The 16770-nt window shown below is 41.4% G+C and overlaps 1 protein-coding gene across 1 annotated transcript; it reads right to left on the bottom strand.

The window, feature by feature from the left end:
• Positions 1-13923: 13923 nt before the first annotated feature.
• Positions 13924-16734, bottom strand: LOC135112601 (probable small nuclear ribonucleoprotein Sm D1). The gene is made up of 4 exons (XM_064027101.1): positions 16599-16734; positions 15765-15841; positions 15089-15286; positions 13924-14530 (listed from the first exon to the last, which is right to left on the bottom strand). The coding sequence occupies exons 1-4, from the start codon at positions 16610-16612 to the stop codon at positions 14439-14441; spliced, it is 381 nt and encodes a 126-aa protein (XP_063883171.1). The 5' UTR covers positions 16613-16734; the 3' UTR covers positions 13924-14438.
• Positions 16735-16770: the final 36 nt, after the last annotated feature.

Genomic DNA, 16770 nt, shown 5'->3' with positions numbered 1-16770 from the left:
AGTTTATAAATAGGAACGATAGTTTGATATAGGAAAGTACGTTTTTTTATAAAGGGACTGTAATGGCTGATGGCTTCTTGTATGCAGCTTTCCTTAAATTCTTCCACTCTTATGAATTCAAATAAGAGAGATTTCGGCCGAGAGGAACAAAAAAACAGCAAATAAATGAATAAATAAATGAAATAAAAAAAGGCATATTTTGTAAAGCATCACGCATCTCCCTCTGGCTTCTCAGTGACGGCATTTCTCCAGGAATATAAGATCTGCCAACTTGTCTGTGTGGGATTTGCAGCACCAGGAGGCCATCAACATCGCAGCTCCATGGTGAACGGGCCACAAGTTTGCCAATATTTCTCCCAAAGAGTGAAAGCTGAACGAAGGCGAGCATTGTGACTGTGATCCGGACTGCTGGCGGTCAGGGAGGAAGCAATACAACACAGGGATTGACTAAGCTATTGCCCTGCCTCACCCTGCCTTACCCTACCCTCCCCCGCCTCGCTCTTACCATTAAAAGTAAAAAAACACTAATATTTTTATTTTTTCTCTCTCTCTCCGTTCAACTTCCTCTTGCTCTTCCTTCTCCTCATCTTCGTCCTTCTATTTATCTTGTTTCTTTCACTGCTTCCCACTATCCTGCCTCCTTTCGCCTCGCTTTGCCTCCCTCTGCCTCCCCCTGCTCGCCGTGCCTTCCCCTGCCTCTCCTTGCCTCGTCCTGCCGCCTCATTGCTTATCGAAGTCTTAATGACATGAACTGAAGAACATGAGAAAATTAATGAAATAAGAGACACGAGTTATTTCGATACAGGAGGATTTAAACACCTTAGGAATTACATTGATTTCTCTCTCTCTCTCTCTCTCTCTCTCTCTCTCTCTCTCTCTCTCTCTCTCTCTCTCTCTCTCTCTCTCTCTCTCTCTCTCTCTCTCTCTCTCTTATTCTTTAATATTTTTTAGAAGTGGTAAGTTTAAACAGGCTTTTATTCTTTTTTTTTTCTCCTTTCTTCTTTCTTTCTAAGGGAATTCCAGAGTTCACTAAAAGCCACACGAACAACAGTCTATATATAAACATGTCTAACTCTCTTATTTATTTATTTATTTATTTATTGCCCTGCTTCACCCCTGGCACAACCACAGAAAACGAACGATCTTACCACAAGAGAAGCGACTGAAAATTGAGGTTTCTTCAGAGAGAGAGAAAGATTAAAAGGCAAGATTTCATTATAAAAAGAAACTAACTACATGGATATCTTATTTCACCAGAAGGGAAGGAAGGAAGTGAAAGGCGAGATTAAAAGGAGGAGTACTACAAGATCAGATTTTATTATGAGTTGAAGCACCGAGATTAGATCGTGTTAGATGAGGGAATGCTGCAACGTGTGATTTTATGAGGAGAGAACGAAATGGAGGAAGGTGGGAAGGAAGGAAGGAAGGAAGGATGGAAGGAAGGATGGATGGATGGATGGATGGATGAATGGATGAATGGATGGATGGATAGAAGGAGGGACTGAAGAAAAGAATGAAAAGAAAGAAAGAAGGAAAGAAAGAAAGATAGAAAAGAGAAGGAAAGACAACAACAACAACAACAACAACAACAACAACAACAACAACCAACCAACCAAACAACCAACCAAACAATAACAAAACATAACAAAAAAAACAGAACGGGAATAACAAAAAAGAAAAACAAAAAAAGAAAAAAAAAACAAGCTCGCATCAAAAAGTCGAACCAGTAACTGAAACACAAAGCGATACATTACAAAGACAAGCGTGGCGTGGCGTGGCGCTGGTTCGTCCCTCCAGTTCGAAGCTTCACTGGGGAGACCTTGACCCCTGCCCGGCCTCGTTGAGCTGCTGCATCCGCGTTTCGTAATAAGGATACCAATTAACTTTGCTTTTAACATAAAGAGCTTATCTTATCACGCGCATTATATCAAAGGTTATTTCTCAGTTCGCTCGACGCTTCATTGTTTTAATTACATTTTGCTCCGTTTCCTGCTCGTTCTTGCCCCGAGTGAGTGGGTTTCCATGCTCTATGTCTGCGGCGAGGTTCCAAAGATTGAGCATATCTCTAGTGCATGTCTCTGGTTGGGAGGACAGAGGGGCCTTACTCTTAACGGCTTACACTGCACACACTCGTCACCTCTAAGAATTTTGTGTCTCTTTCTGCTTTCTCTCCCTTCCTGTGACCTTCAGCTGTTTCAAGAAAGGTTGGATTGTAAAGATGTGTCTGGTAGATTCAACTGCCCTGGTGGATTTTTTTTTTTTTCTTCTTCTTTTTTTATTTCTTTATTTCTTTATTTTTATTTCTTATTTATCTTTTTTTTTGTGTGTGTGTGTGTTAGTAGCGGGAGGGAAAACGGTAACTTAGCACGTTTTCTTTTTCTTCTTCTTCTTCTTCTTCTTCCTCATTTTTCTTCTTTTCCTTCTTCCCTCTCTTCTCTCGCTACGCCACTACATCAGCCAGTCAGTATTTTATCAACAAGTCAGTATTGTGCGGCTGGAATCAGTAGCATGACACTTTCACGACTAAATTGGCTGTTTTTTTAAGCATTTTCCTTATTACTCTTTATCATTTTCGTTTGACTTTATTTTTGAGCGCTAATTAAGCAGTTTTCTCCTATTTTTTTTTTATCTATCATTGTTTCTTCTTAAATTTATTACTTTTTTTTTACTCCCAGTCTTCCTCATAAAAATAGAAAGAAAAGTAGGCCTACACGTGGCAGTCCCTTTATAAAACACAGCTATCCATATCCAACTATCAGGCTTGTCTATAATTCTATCTAATTTCGTTTCAAGTCCCCCCATTGACTCAGCACTAACAACCTAATCACTGAGTCTATTCCAGTCATCTAACACTCTACTCGATAAATAATTTCTTCGTATCTCTTTACATTTAACTCTATCAAGCTTAGAATCGCTACTTTTACGTCTTACCAATCCCAAGGCTCTCGTCTACATCACCTTTGTTATATTCTTTGTGCCTCTTAAACACCTCAAGTAGATTCTCGTTTAATCTCCGCCTCCCCAACGATTGTAAATTTAAGCTTCAACTCTCTTACTGCCAGTTAATCTTTCCCATAATCCCTCACAATTATTAAATCACTTATTTTTGTGTACACAAGCATCACCACTACCTTTAACCTAATGATCCCTAGCGCAGAGGCAGTAAATTTCAAAGCTCACTACTAAAAAAAAAAATAAAAAACACCAACAATCTTTATATAAACCCTAAAACCACTTCACCCACCCTCATGACCTAACTAATACATTTCCCTTCACCCCAAAGACCCCTAAGTCAGAGAACACAACCTCACCCTCCCACTTCTCCCTGAGCACTGAAAGCACGGGCCAGAATTTTTCATCCCAATAATCCCTTCCACCGTCCAACTTTTTCTCTCTCTCTCTCTCTCTCTCTCTCTCTCTCTCTCTCTCTCTCTCTCTCTCTCTCTCATCTCTCTCTCTCTCTCTCTCTCTCTCTCTCTCTCTCTCTCCACGACGAACTCCAGAACTTGTGTGACCGCGGGCTGTTGTTTCTGAGTGACTCGGAGACTTGTTAGGGGAAGCTTGCGTTATTATGCATGGGAGGGAAGAAAGAGAGAGGGAGAGGGAGAGGGAGAGGGATTGAAGGAGAGAGGGAAGAAGAGAAAAGGAATGATAAGACGAGGAAGAAGGTTAGGAAGAAAACAAGAACACGCTTAGAGAGAGAGAGAGAGAGAGAGAGAGAGAGAGAGAGAGAGAGAGAGAGAGAGAGAGAGAGAGAGAGAGAGAGAGAGAGAGAGAGAGAGAGAGGAAAAAAAAAATTAAATCAAACCATCATTAATACCAGACGAAAAAAGAAAAAAAGAAAAAAAAAGGAAATAAAAGGGACAAGGAATAACAAGGGGAATAATGAAGAAAGATGATAAAGCTAATAAATCACGTGGGAATAAAGAGGGAAATGAGAACACGGGTAACGAAGCCAATTATTTAAACGAGTTCCCGGTAATGTAAAATTGAGAAAAATAATCAGGTTAAAGATCACACAGAAAACGAGAAAACAAAAGAATATTGCGATGCGCTGAGGAAGCAACGAAGAAAACGGATGGTAATCAATGAAAAAAACGAGTAAAAAAGTGATAATCCATAAAAAAAATAAATAAATAATAAGTAAAGATGACAAAAAAATGAAGAAAAAATGTGAAGTTACTTAATGATATATATTGTCTGGAATTTATTGCAAGTTTAGAAAAAATAAATAAGACGAAGGTAAAACAAAAACGAGAGAGAAAAAAGGAACATACCAGTGAGCAAAAGGAAGAGGAAGAATAAGAAAAGGACAGAGATAAAACAAAACACGACAAAAAAAAAATAATAATATACCAATGCGGAAGAGGAAGAATATGAAAAATTAAGCAAACATACAACAAAACGAGAGAGAAAAAAAAAAGAACAGCAATGCGCAAGAGGGAAGAGGAAGAACACGAAAAATAAAGATAAAACAAAACGCGAGAAAAAAAAAGAAAAAAGAATACACCAATGCGCAAGAGGAAGAGGAAGAATACGAAAAAAATAAAGAAAGATAAAACAAAAAACGTGAAAAAACAAAAGAATATACCATTGCGCAAAAAGGGAACAGAAGAATAGAGATAATAATCAATAGCAACGATAAAAAAAATGTACGATAGTAAAAAGATAAACAAAAAAAAAAGAAGACAGGAAATAATAATATAACAGTGTACATTGTTTGGGATTTTCTATCTTGCATGGAAATAAGTAACGAGATGAATAAATTGGAATATCTCGTTTACTTAGTTTGTGAGCAAAAGACAATGACCTCATCCATTACTCTCAGTAACGTTCCAGAGAGAGAGAGAGAGAGAGAGAGAGAGAGAGAGAGAGAGAGAGAGAGAGAGAGAGAAAGGACACAGCTCTCTTCACCATCACCAAGCAACGTTACCCCCAGCAACACACACACACACACACACACACACACACACACACACTCTCTCTCTCTCTCTCTCTCTCTCTCTCTCTCTCTCTCTCTTCTCTCTCCTCTCTCTCTCTCTCCTCTCTCTCTCTCTCTCTCTCTCTCTCGTGCAATATTCCTTATTAGACAAGAAGTATATATCTAAGTTTAAGGCAAAAACGAGTAAATTAATAAATAAATACACAAAAAAATAATAATAATCGTTGTTGTTGTTGTTGTTGTTGTTGTTGTTGTTGTTGTTGTTGTTGTTATTGTTGTTGTTCGGTGTTCCAGATATATTCGTAACCTTTTCTATATGTACAGTAAAAAATAGTGATGATAAATACATAAATAAATAAATAATATAAAAAAAAAACCGTACATTTTTTTTTTCTTATCTCCTCTTAATCTACAGTGAACAATAACCTCTACAGCTCAACAGAGAAAGGTTACAATTAGCTACACTTACTATTATGTTCTTCAGGGTTGTTTAATAAGATGTGCAAGCCTTCGTTTCTTTCCCTTCTTGCTTTCCTTCTCTCATACAACTTGCTAGTAAAATATCCCTTCATGAGTTTCTGAATAAAAGTTACGATCTTTCTTTGCGCCTCATTAAGTCTTTTCCTCTCATTTTCTTCTTACTTTATTCGTTTATTTTACTTATTTATTAATTGGTGTACTATTTTATCTATTTTCATTTATCATTGTTTATAAATTTATTGTTTTCTTTATGAACTACGATGTTCTAGACGCCTTCAGATAAGACTTCTCACAGTATGATTTGCTAAAGAAGATTTTTTTTTCCTTTATCTTTACTTCTTCTTCTTCTTCTTCTTCTTCTTCTTCTTCTTCCTTTTATTTCCCATAGCAAACGCAGAAACAAAGGCTCTCATGGTACTCGTATGGGTTAATAATCAGAACCCTTTTTCTCTCTCTCTTTCTCTTCTTTTTATTCCCATGGTAAAAACTGCAAAGGTTTCCCAGAGTATGGACTGATTAATAAGACAGACCTTTTTCCCTTTATTCATTCCCCCCCCCCTTTTTATTCCCATGGTAGAGCCAACAATGTTCCTCTGTGTAATGGGAGCTAAACAAGACACCTTCCCTTTCCTCCTCCCATGGCTAGAGACAGCAAGGTTCCTCTGTGTATGGGGAGCTAAGCAAGACACTTTCCTTCCCTTTCCTCCACACAGTAAAGACAAGGGTCATCTGGACATGGGTTACTTAATATGAAAAACGTTCCCTCTTTTCCTCCTCCCATGGTAAAGACAAAGTTCATCTAGGTATGAGAAGCTAAATAAAAAAAAACTTCCCTCCCTTTCTCCTCCCATGGTAAAGACAAGGTTCCTCAGGGTAGTGAGCAGCTAGATAAGACAAACGCTCCTCCCTTTTTCTCCCATGGTAAAGACAATGTTCCTCTGGGTATGGGAAGCTAAATAACAGACCTTCCTTTTTCTCCCATGGTAAAGACAATGTTCCTCTGGGTATGGGAAGCTAAATAACAGACCTTCCTTTTTCTCCCATGGTAAAGACAACAGCCCTCAGGATATGGGAAGCTAAATAACAGACACCCCTTTTCTCCCATGTTAAAGACAACTAGAGTCCTTTGGGTACAGGAAGCTAAATAAGACACTCCTTCTCCCATGTTAAAGACAAGATTCCTCAGGGTACATGGAGCTACACAAGACTAAACCTTCCTTTTCCTCCTCCCATGACACGCAATGATCCCAAGGCTTCCCAGTGTAGCACGCAACGTCCCCTAACCCTCCTCCCATGCACGCCGGAAGCCCTGCCACTACCACGCCACGACACCACGACCCCGAGTGAAGGCTGATGAAAACGACCTTTAGGAACAATAAATAAAAAAACGTACGTAACATTTGGCTGCCATTTCTGGTTCTTCGTATAAAGGACCTTCTATTCCCCCTTCGATCTCCCCTTCATCCTCGCCCCTCCGCCCCTCTGCCTTGCTTAGGAGACTCCCCAGCTCCCCAGTTCATTGCCCTCTCCCTTCCCTGGCGTGTCAGTTGCGGCCCCGAGGAAAGGAATGCAGGGTAATCGTGTGATTATAGCATTGCCTGACTATTCCAATGTGTTCAGTGGAGTGACTGAGGCGAGGTAGCGATAGGCAACGAGGAAGCGTGGGACGGGGTTGGAGAGAGAGAGAGAGAGAGAGAGAGAGAGAGAGAGAGAGAGAGAGAGAGAGAGAGAGAGAGAGAGAGAGAGAGAGAGAGAGAGAGAGAGAGAGAGAGAGAGAGAGAGACTAAAATTATTCGATTACACGCATACACGCACACTCGAGCACACACACACACACACACACACACACACACACACACACACAAAGAAAATAATTTCAAATTCAAGTCTTTTCTCGTGTATGGAAATGTAAGACAGATAGATTGGTAGATATAGATAGATAGATAGATAGATAGATAGATAGATAGATAGATAGATAGTTACACAAAAACAGAGAGAGAGAGAGAGAGAGAGAGAGAGAGAGAGAGAGAGAGAGAGAGAGAGAGAGAGAGAGAGGTTAAAGTATTCGTAATGTTATTTTCAAAGTCAAGGAATTAAACTAAAACGATTTTATTTTGGGGTCATGCTCTACATTTTTTTCTGTTCTTTTTGTGATGGGGGTAACGTCCAGAGAGAGAGAGAGAGAGAGAGAGAGAGAGAGAGAGAGAGAGAGAGAGAGAGAGAGAGAGAGAGAGAGAGAGAGAGAGAGAGAGCGTCATATCACACACAAAAGCAGGAAAACACTAAGAAAATTAGACTTGAGAAAGCGACGCGCGCGAAAACACCTCCTGCTTTACAGTTTTCGAGAATAACATGGTATTATGATTCAATTCCTTGCTAATTTATGTATATTTTTTATTAGATTTTTACACCACCTTTGTCTGAGAGCAAGGTTATTTGTACTTCATTAACGAATCTCTCTCTCTCTCTCTCTCTCTCTCTCTCTCTCTCTCTCTCTCTCTCTCTCTCTCTCTCTCTAAGCCTGCATGCTAGGGTAAACACAAGAAAACAGGCCAAACAGTCATGCAAAGCCGGGAGAAAGCGAGGAAACGAAGAAAAAAACATTCACGAGAAATGTAAACAAACGGAGGCATGTTTTGTTTCTCTAACACGTAGCTGACTTAGCAGGAACCCTAATGCATCAGCAGGTCTTCTGGCATCTACTCTTCCTGTATGTTATCATGAGGCAAAAGGAAGAGAAAGAATGGGAAGGAAGAAGCAAACTAAGCCACGTTCTTTTTGTTCCTCATACGTAGCTTACCGAAGTTTTTTTTTCTTTTTTTTTTCCAATAACCCTTACAGTGTCGCTTAGCAGGAACTCTCCTAACGTATTTGCTGGTTTTTTGCTCGATGTATTATGAAATCATGAAGAAAAGAGAAGAATGGGAAGGAAGAGACCACGACACACACACACACACACACACACACACACACACACACACACACACACACACGTATATTTTGTTATGTAGGAAATCAACAAGAGGACACGGCAGGAAACTTAACAAGATGAGGTAAGATGTGCATGAATACAGGTTTCGGAAGAGAGCAATAGCAGGAATACAGCTTTCCGATTAGAGCCCCGTGGCATACATTCCTTAGAATTGGTGCGCGCAATGAGTGGCTATACACGGAATTAAAAGGATTAGTCATCATATTCTAAAACACGGGAGATCAAAAAAAAGAAAAAACTTAACTCACATCTATAATAGTAAAAATGGGTAGTCTCTCTCTCTCTCTCTCTCTCTCTCTCTCTCTCTCTCTCTCTCTCTCTCTCTCTCTCTCTCTCTCTCTCTCTCTCTCTCAAGTTCACCCCCACACTCCTCACCACAACACTCATGCATATGCAACACTCACCACTACAACGCACGTTCGCCAGTGACTCAGGGGCTGTCTTCCCCGAACATGATTAACTCAGGGCCTATATCGACCCCGGCACACCTGGCCCGAGCACCTGGAAACGCCTTGACGTCACCGTGTTTACAAAGACAGCTGGGGAGGACTTCACGAAGAAGGGATTGCGCGGGAACTGGGAAGGGACGCACCTCCAACAGTACGTCATTGCAACGGAGCGTGATAATTTTAGTAATGTATAATAAACACAGCATTGACAAGGAGGGACATGTACACTAATTGGATGGTGTGGTGAGTGTAGTAATGACTGTTACTGCTGCTGTGTTTGGCTGCGTAATAGTAGCTCGTAACGGTATTGATTGGGATTTTTTTTTCTTTTTCTTTTTTTAGGAACTGACATTTTATCTTATGGACAAGTCTACTGGAAGCTTGCATATTTACCCTGCCCATTATCAATTCACATGTAGCAAAGTTGTTGTTTTTTTGTGTGTTTTTTTTTTAACAGATGGTGTAAATATATAACGTTCTTGTGGTGAATCGATACGTTCTTATAATGCATGACACGTAGCTAGGATGATTAAGAATTCTGAAGGTTATGTTCCCGTGCAACTCAAGTACAGCAATGTGGGTAAATGTGTCAAGCTTAGCGGCGGTCCTTCACGCGGCCTAGTGTATGAAAGGTAATGTATGAGGCAGGGAGGGGAGGAAAAGGAATGTAGCAGCACTCATAGCTTTAATAAGACACAATCACTCCTTCAGCAACTGCTCCAATAATTTACTTCCCCTGCGCATTGTTACCCCGAGAAAGCACCCTTATAATTGGTTATGTAACAAGTTGTAAATGCCTTAAGTGAGTCATTATACCGGCCCTCCCCCTCCTTGTCACAGAGCATATGCACCTCTTACACCATAGCGCCGGAGACGAAGTTTTCTCAAACAACACACCTCTAATAGCACAAAGCAACTCCTTCTTCGATTACCACCCATTAGAACCATAGCAAATTTTACTCATGCATACTCCAAGAATGTTCTCTTTCATAACAATAAATTCAAACAAAATTAAAGCAAAACTAGCATCAATCACAAACACCATTAGGAGGCAGTAGACACCTGCCGAAACGATAATTACTCCCAGTGAGGTCTAAAGCACTGTTCAGGGGGTGCTGTGAACTTATCATTAAACCCAGCTGTGACCTCACTGAACGTTTCCCTTTGTGTCTCACAACACAAGGGGGCAGTCACAGCCTGCCCTCTAAAGACAACTCTCTTCCTCCACACAAAACTACAAGCACCTAATAACACACACACCTTTCACTCAAAAATTTTAAAATCATCATGGCGACTCCTACACCAGCCTCGGAGTCCCCATCTGGGGAGGGGACCATAAATGTCCCCAGGTCGGACTGCCTTTCTGTCGACGACCCTAAGTGTCTTGACACCCCCCTCAACTTTTTCTTCATTAACTTCTGCAACATTCGCGGTCTAAGATCTAATTTTCAGTCTGTAGAACACCACCTCTCCTCTTCTAAACCTCATCTTCTTTTCCTCACTGAAACTCAGGTGTCTGAGGCAACTGACAGTAGCCCCTTTTCTGTTCCCTCCTACTTTCTCTATCCTCATTTTCGATCCAAAGCTGGATGCTGCGTTTATGTGCGCAATGACTCAACCTGCTCTCGTGCCCACGCTCTTGAATCTTCCGAGTTTTCCACCATCTGGCTACGACTACAGAGTCACTCTCATACTAAATTTATCTGTGCTGTATACCTCTCACCTAACTCCTCTGATTATAAGAAATTCTTTGACTACTTAACTTCCAAAGTGGAGCACATTCTGACCCTCTTCCCTCTTGCAGAGATCTCCATTCTTGGAAACTTCAATGTTCACCACCAGCTTTGGCTTTCCTCTCCCTTCACTGACCATCCTGGTGAACTAGCCTACAATTTTGTTATCCTCCATGACCTAGAGCAATTGGTGCAACACCCTACTCGTATTCCTGACCGTCTTGGAGATACGCCCAACATTCTTGACCTTTTCCTGACCTCTAATCCTTCTGCTTATGCTGTCACCCTTTCTTCTCCGTTGGGCTCCTCCGATCACAATCTCATATCTTTATCTTGTCCTATCACTCCAATCCCTCCTCAGGATCCCCCTAAGCGAAGGTGCCTCTGGCGTTTTGCCTCTGATAGTTGGGGGGACCTGAGGAGGTATTTTGCTGATTTTCCTTGGAATGACTACTGCTTCCGTGTCAGAGACCCGTCTTTGTGTGCTGAGCGCATAACAGAGGTGATAGTGTCTGGCATGGAGGCGTACATTCCTCACTCTTTTTCTCGTCCTAAACCTTCTAAACCTTGGTTTAACGCAGCTTGTTCTCGTGCTATACATGATAGAGAGGTGGCCCACAAAAGGTACTTAAGCCTTCCATCACCAGAATCTCATGCACTTTATATTTCTGCCCGGAACCATGCCAAGTCTGTTCTCCAACTAGCCAAAAACTCCTTCATTAACAGAAAATGTCAAAACCTTTCAAGATCTAACTCCCCTCATGATTTCTGGCATCTAGCCAAAAATATCTCCAATAACTTTGCTTCTTCTTCTTTCCCTCCTCTATTTCAACCAGATGGCACCACTGCTATCACATCTATTTCTAAAGCTGAGCTCTTCGCTCAAACCTTTGCTAAAAACTGTACCTTGGACGATTCTGGGCTTGTTCCTCCCTCTCCTCCACCCTCTGACTACTTCATGCCACGTATTAAAATTCTTCGCAATGATGTTTTCCATGCCCTCGCTGGCCTAAACCCTCGGAAGGCTTATGGACCTGATGGGGTCCCTCCTATTGTTCTCCGAAACTGTGCCTCCGTGCTTGCACCTTGCCTAGTCAAACTCTTTCAACTCTGTCAACATCTACCTTTCCTTCTTGCTGGAAGTTTGCCTACATTCAACCTGTTCCTAAAAAGGGTGACCGTTCTAATCCCTCAAACTACCGTCCTATTGCTTTAATTTCCTGCCTATCTAAAGTTTTTTAATCTATCTTCAACAGGAAGATTCTTAAACATCTATCACTTCACAGCCTTCTCTCTGATCGCCAGTATAGGTTCCGTCAAGGCCGCTCTACTGGTGATCTTCTGGCTTTCCTTACTGAGTCTTGGTCATCCTCTTTTAGAGATTTTGGTGAAACTTTTGCTGTTGCCTTGGACATATCAAAAGCTTTTGATAGAGTCTGGCACAAAGCTTTGATTTCCAAACTACCCTCCTACGGTTTCTATCCTTCTCTCTGTAACTTCATCTCAAGTTTCCTTTCTGACCGTTTTATTGCTGCTGTGGTAGACGGTCACTGTTCTTCTCCTAAATCTATTAACAGTGGTGTTCCTCGGGGTTCTGTCCTGTCACCCACTCTCTTCTTATTATTCATTAATGATCTTCTAAACCAAATTTCTTGTCCTATCCACTCCTACGCTGATGATACCACCCTGCACTTTTCCACGTCTTTTCATAGACGTCCAACCCTTCAGGAGGTAAACATATCACGCAGAGAAGCCACAGAACGCTTGACTTCTGATCTTTCTAAAATTTCTGATTGGGGCAGAGCAAACTTGTTATTGTTCAATACCTCAAAAACTCAATTCCTCCATCTATCAACTCGACACAACCTTCCAGACAACTATCCCCTCTTCTTCAATGACACTCAACTGTTCCCCTCTTCTACACTGAACATTCTCGGTCTGTCCTTTACTTATAATCTGAACTGGAAACTTCACATCTCATCTCTAGCTAAAACAGCTTCTATGAAGTTAGACGTTCTGAGACGTCTCCGCCAGTTTTTCTCACCCCCCCAGCTGCTAACTCTGTACAAGGGCCTTATCCGTCCATGTATGGAGTATGCTTCACATGTCTGGGGGGGTTCCACTCATACTGCTCTTCTAGACAGGATGGAATCAAAAGCTTTTCATCTCATCAACTCCTCTCCTCTAACTGACTGTCTTCAGCCTCCCTCTCACCGCCGCAATGTTGCATATCTAGCTGTCTTCTACCGCTGTTTTCATACTAACTGCTCTTCTGATCTTGCTAACTGCATGCCTCCCCTCCTTCCGCGGCCTCGCTGCACAAGACTTTCTTCTCTCACCTCTATTCTGTCCACCTCTCTAACGCAAGAGTTAACCAGTATTCTCAATCATTCATCCCTGTCTCTGGTAAACTCTGGAACTCCCTGCCTGCTTCTGTATTTCCACCTTCCTATGACTTGAATTCCTTCAAGAGGGAGGTTTCAAGACACTTATTCATCAATTTTTGACCACTGCTTTGACCCTTTTGTGGGACTGGCATTTCAGTGGGCATTTTTTTTATTGGATTTTTGTTGCCCTTGGCTAGTGTCCTTACATAAAAAAAGAAAAAAAATTTGCAAATATCTTCATAAATCATGAAACAAATAAATTAAGTGCCATGTTAAATATGTAGAGTATAGGATTGTGTCTGGCAGCAGCTAAGGATGAAGAATGGACTGTGAATCATTGAATGCACTGGTGGCAGATACAGAAGTTAACTAGGCTGGTAGAGGAGTCTGGACAGGTGTGTAGGATAATGTGAGGGAGTAATGTAATGAGGTGCACCAAGGAGACAGATGGCAGGACGACTGTAAGGCTGAATGGTGAGATGGAGGTAAATAGTTTCAAATATCTTGGATTTACAATGGTGAATGGAGTATAGACAAATTAAAGATAGGGTTAAGGAAGCAGGAAAAGTGTTATGGGGTGAATAAACTGAGCCTTGGAGTATGGGAGAAGCAGACAAGAGGTGTGGTTGGGGAGAGTACTTGCCATAAGGGGCTTTGTTCCAGGCACAACAGTCCAAGATAAGTGACTGATCCCTGTAAAGTGAGGGCAGGAGTACTTTCTCTTCTCAGTCCAGGGCCAAGGAGCTACGAGAGTGGTGTGACTGAGTGTGAATGTGAAAGTTGTCTTGTCTTGGCTGCCTCCTCTTTTTGGAGATGCCCTTGGTAATATGTATATTGAGTAACCCATGTAATCTTGGTAACGAACTACATAACTGGTCTTCATACTAACTTTTAAATTTGTAAATAAAAAAACAGGTAGGTTGAAAAGCATAAGGACATATTAAAAAAAAAAGGGAAATATTTATTAATCATGCTGAAATATAGCATGTGACTGATATACACTGCTCCTCAAATGAGCCTCCTGCACTTGTGGGATGTTATAAAAAGTACAAGAAAAATCAAACCCTAACTTTTGGTCAATGAAAAAATCACAACTGAAGATTAAAGAACAGCACATAATTCTTCCAGAGAGAGAGCGAGAGCGAGAGAGAGAGAGAGAGAGAGAGAGAGAGAGAGAGAGAGAGAGAGAGAGAGAGAGAGAGAGAGACCATAAATCTGTCTCAAACATACGTACATACCTACATTATATAAAAGAAAGTAAACCTCCCCAGACAGGCTGAAGACAAGAAGGAATTAAGACAAAAGTAGAAGAAAATCTGTGGTATGGGAGTTTGTCTTTTACAGGAGAGGTGCTTCCCCTCACTCCCTCTTTGTTCCACAGTTTCCTCCCTTTGTACTGGGGTGAGTTGCTGCTGCTGTTGCTGTTGCTCTTCCTTAACGAGACAGCAGAGGTAATCAGCGGCGTGGAGGGCCACCTCGCCCCCTGCCCCTCGGCCCACCACGACCTCTGCCTCGGCCACCTCGCCCTCGCCCTCGCCCACCCACACCTGCAAGAGTGATTAAGTTATGGAAATGCAAGAATCATGTGGTGACAGCTATAGTTATGAGAATGCATGACTCATAACTTCAGAAACTACTCTGAGCAAGGACTGGACCCTGAATCTCTTTATCAGCTGTACTAGAGGCGATGGTTTCTGAGAAGAGAGTAACTTACAGGGATTCTGTGCAATGTCACACCATGAGAAATACCAGTTATCTTCTCGTACTACTACTAAGACTGATACAATGCTACAGCTCTCTTTTGGCCAGAAACTAATACACAGACATAGTATAGCGAGTGCTTTGTCATGGCGCAAGTTAGTATTATGTTCATCCGTCCAGACATTTTCTTCCCTACAGCCTACCACAAGCATTTCATAAAGTGTGTGAGTTCATTTATCCCTCCAATAAACACAATAGCAAATCCTTCATCAAAGAAACTTATAGACATCTTGAACCATCTCATTTATCTTCACTTTTCAGGCACCACCATTTGCGATGATACAAAATACACACAAACACTACCATGCTTCTTCTCATTACACACTGCCACATCCACCACTCACCCCTGCCCCGGTCAGCGCGTCCCTTCCTGGCCCGCGGTCCGTCGTCGATGAGCAGGTTCTCCAAGGGCAAGGACTCCGGCAAGATGAAGTAGCGGATGTTGTTGCCGCGGATGGTGAGGGTGTCGTAGCTCACAGGGTCGTGATTCTTGAGGGTCATCTTGACACTCTTCAGGTGGGTGTTCATGGCCACGTCCACACCTTCTCAGCACCACGGCAGGTCACGAGAGCACCACAGCAGGTCACAAAGGGAGAAAATTGTATTAGCTTCTGTATGACCACATTAGAAAATATAGCTGTACCTTAAAATATTGTTCATTTTAACCCGTTTTCATCATCCCTATCTTTGCTTCTACAGTTCTCTGTTCTTTTTCACCAAGCAAGTCTTTCACATGTTTTTATTTTGCGTTCCCTATCTGCTCGTAATAAAAATTTAATCCTCATGGTGGCATTGGGAAAAATATACGTAAATCACCATAAGAAATAAACTAAATAGAAAATATAGGACCGCAAACCCAAGACACATTAAACAAAGCATTCAATACAACTCTGGCACAACCAACTGACAGCGAACATTGAAACACACACAAAAATCACATCATAATTTCACCACGAAAGCAACCAGTGAGGTGAAGACCCAGCTCACCACCACCACCACCACCACCACCACCTCACCCACCTGTTATGGTGCCCTGGACCTGTGTGCCATTCTTCAGTTCAATGGTGACTGTCTCGTGGCTCAATTTCATAAGAAATCTGTGGAAGGAAAAGACTTGTAATATATAACCCAAAAATAATACAATAATTTAACTGTCTCTTACAATCTGGCGATGGGATGCAGCTACACACACACACACACACACACACACACACACACACACCGTTTTCGCGACGTAAAAAAATTATCATCTCTTGCCTTGAGTGTTTGACAGAGCGTAACAGTGGGAATGATTACATAATGGTGTATAGGAGTGCAAAATCCGCGTAATGTAGTAACAACAATAAAAAATGCATTGCTGGCAACTCATATCAGCAGGCCGCGGACCCAGCCATCCCGGGACCACAATTTTACACGAGTATTAGTAATAGTAAACATCCATACTTCCCCAAAAAACCTTACAAGCAAAACAGTAAGATAACACACAAAGTCCAACATAAAACAGCAAAACCTGACCTCAAATTATATACAAGACCACGTTATACTACGAGAATTAAAGCAAAAATTCGAAATGGCGCGAAAAATATCTATAATTTAATTTATAGGACAACAAATACATACTCTCTTTCAATGACCATTAATTAATCATCCTCCACGCCCAGAACTAATTGGCTTTCATAATTACGTTGCTCCATTACAATATCCAAGCATCAATAACACAAGAATCTTCACCATGGACACCTCAATACCGGCCGCTATATTTCACTAAGTACACATATTTACACCTCCCATGTCCATCCATCCACCTTCCAACTCTTCTGCCTTTCTTCCTTGCCGCGTACAGTGGTCACTCACCTTACGAGCTTCATGATGGAGGCGGATAAATTCCAAATACAAAAAAGCTTCAGGAGAGACGCCGAAACGTTCCCTTCAAAACATGTCGTCTGTAAATTTCAAAGTATACAGAAAATTTTTACCGACTAATACTTCCTCTGTTTATTTGCTAAAATTATTTCTTACTGTTTTT

This window comes from Scylla paramamosain, chromosome 24, assembly GCF_035594125.1.
Source record: "Scylla paramamosain isolate STU-SP2022 chromosome 24, ASM3559412v1, whole genome shotgun sequence".
In the NCBI taxonomy this organism is placed as follows: Eukaryota; Metazoa; Arthropoda; class Malacostraca; order Decapoda; family Portunidae; genus Scylla; species Scylla paramamosain.
Note: the sequence above shows the minus strand (reverse complement) of the source record. Positions and strands in the feature narration are given on the sequence as shown.

What these genes read in the sequence shown, in the direction of transcription:
- LOC135112601 (XM_064027101.1), bottom strand. An exon ending in GGTCCAGGGCACCATAACAG is followed by an intron (nt 15,287 to 15,764) that starts GTGGGTGAGGTG and finishes GGTGCTGAGAAG; the next exon opens with GTGTGGACGTGGCCATGAAC. An exon ending in ACGCGCTGACCGGGGCAGGG is followed by an intron (nt 14,531 to 15,088) that starts GTGAGTGGTGGA and finishes TCACTCTTGCAG; the next exon opens with GTGTGGGTGGGCGAGGGCGA.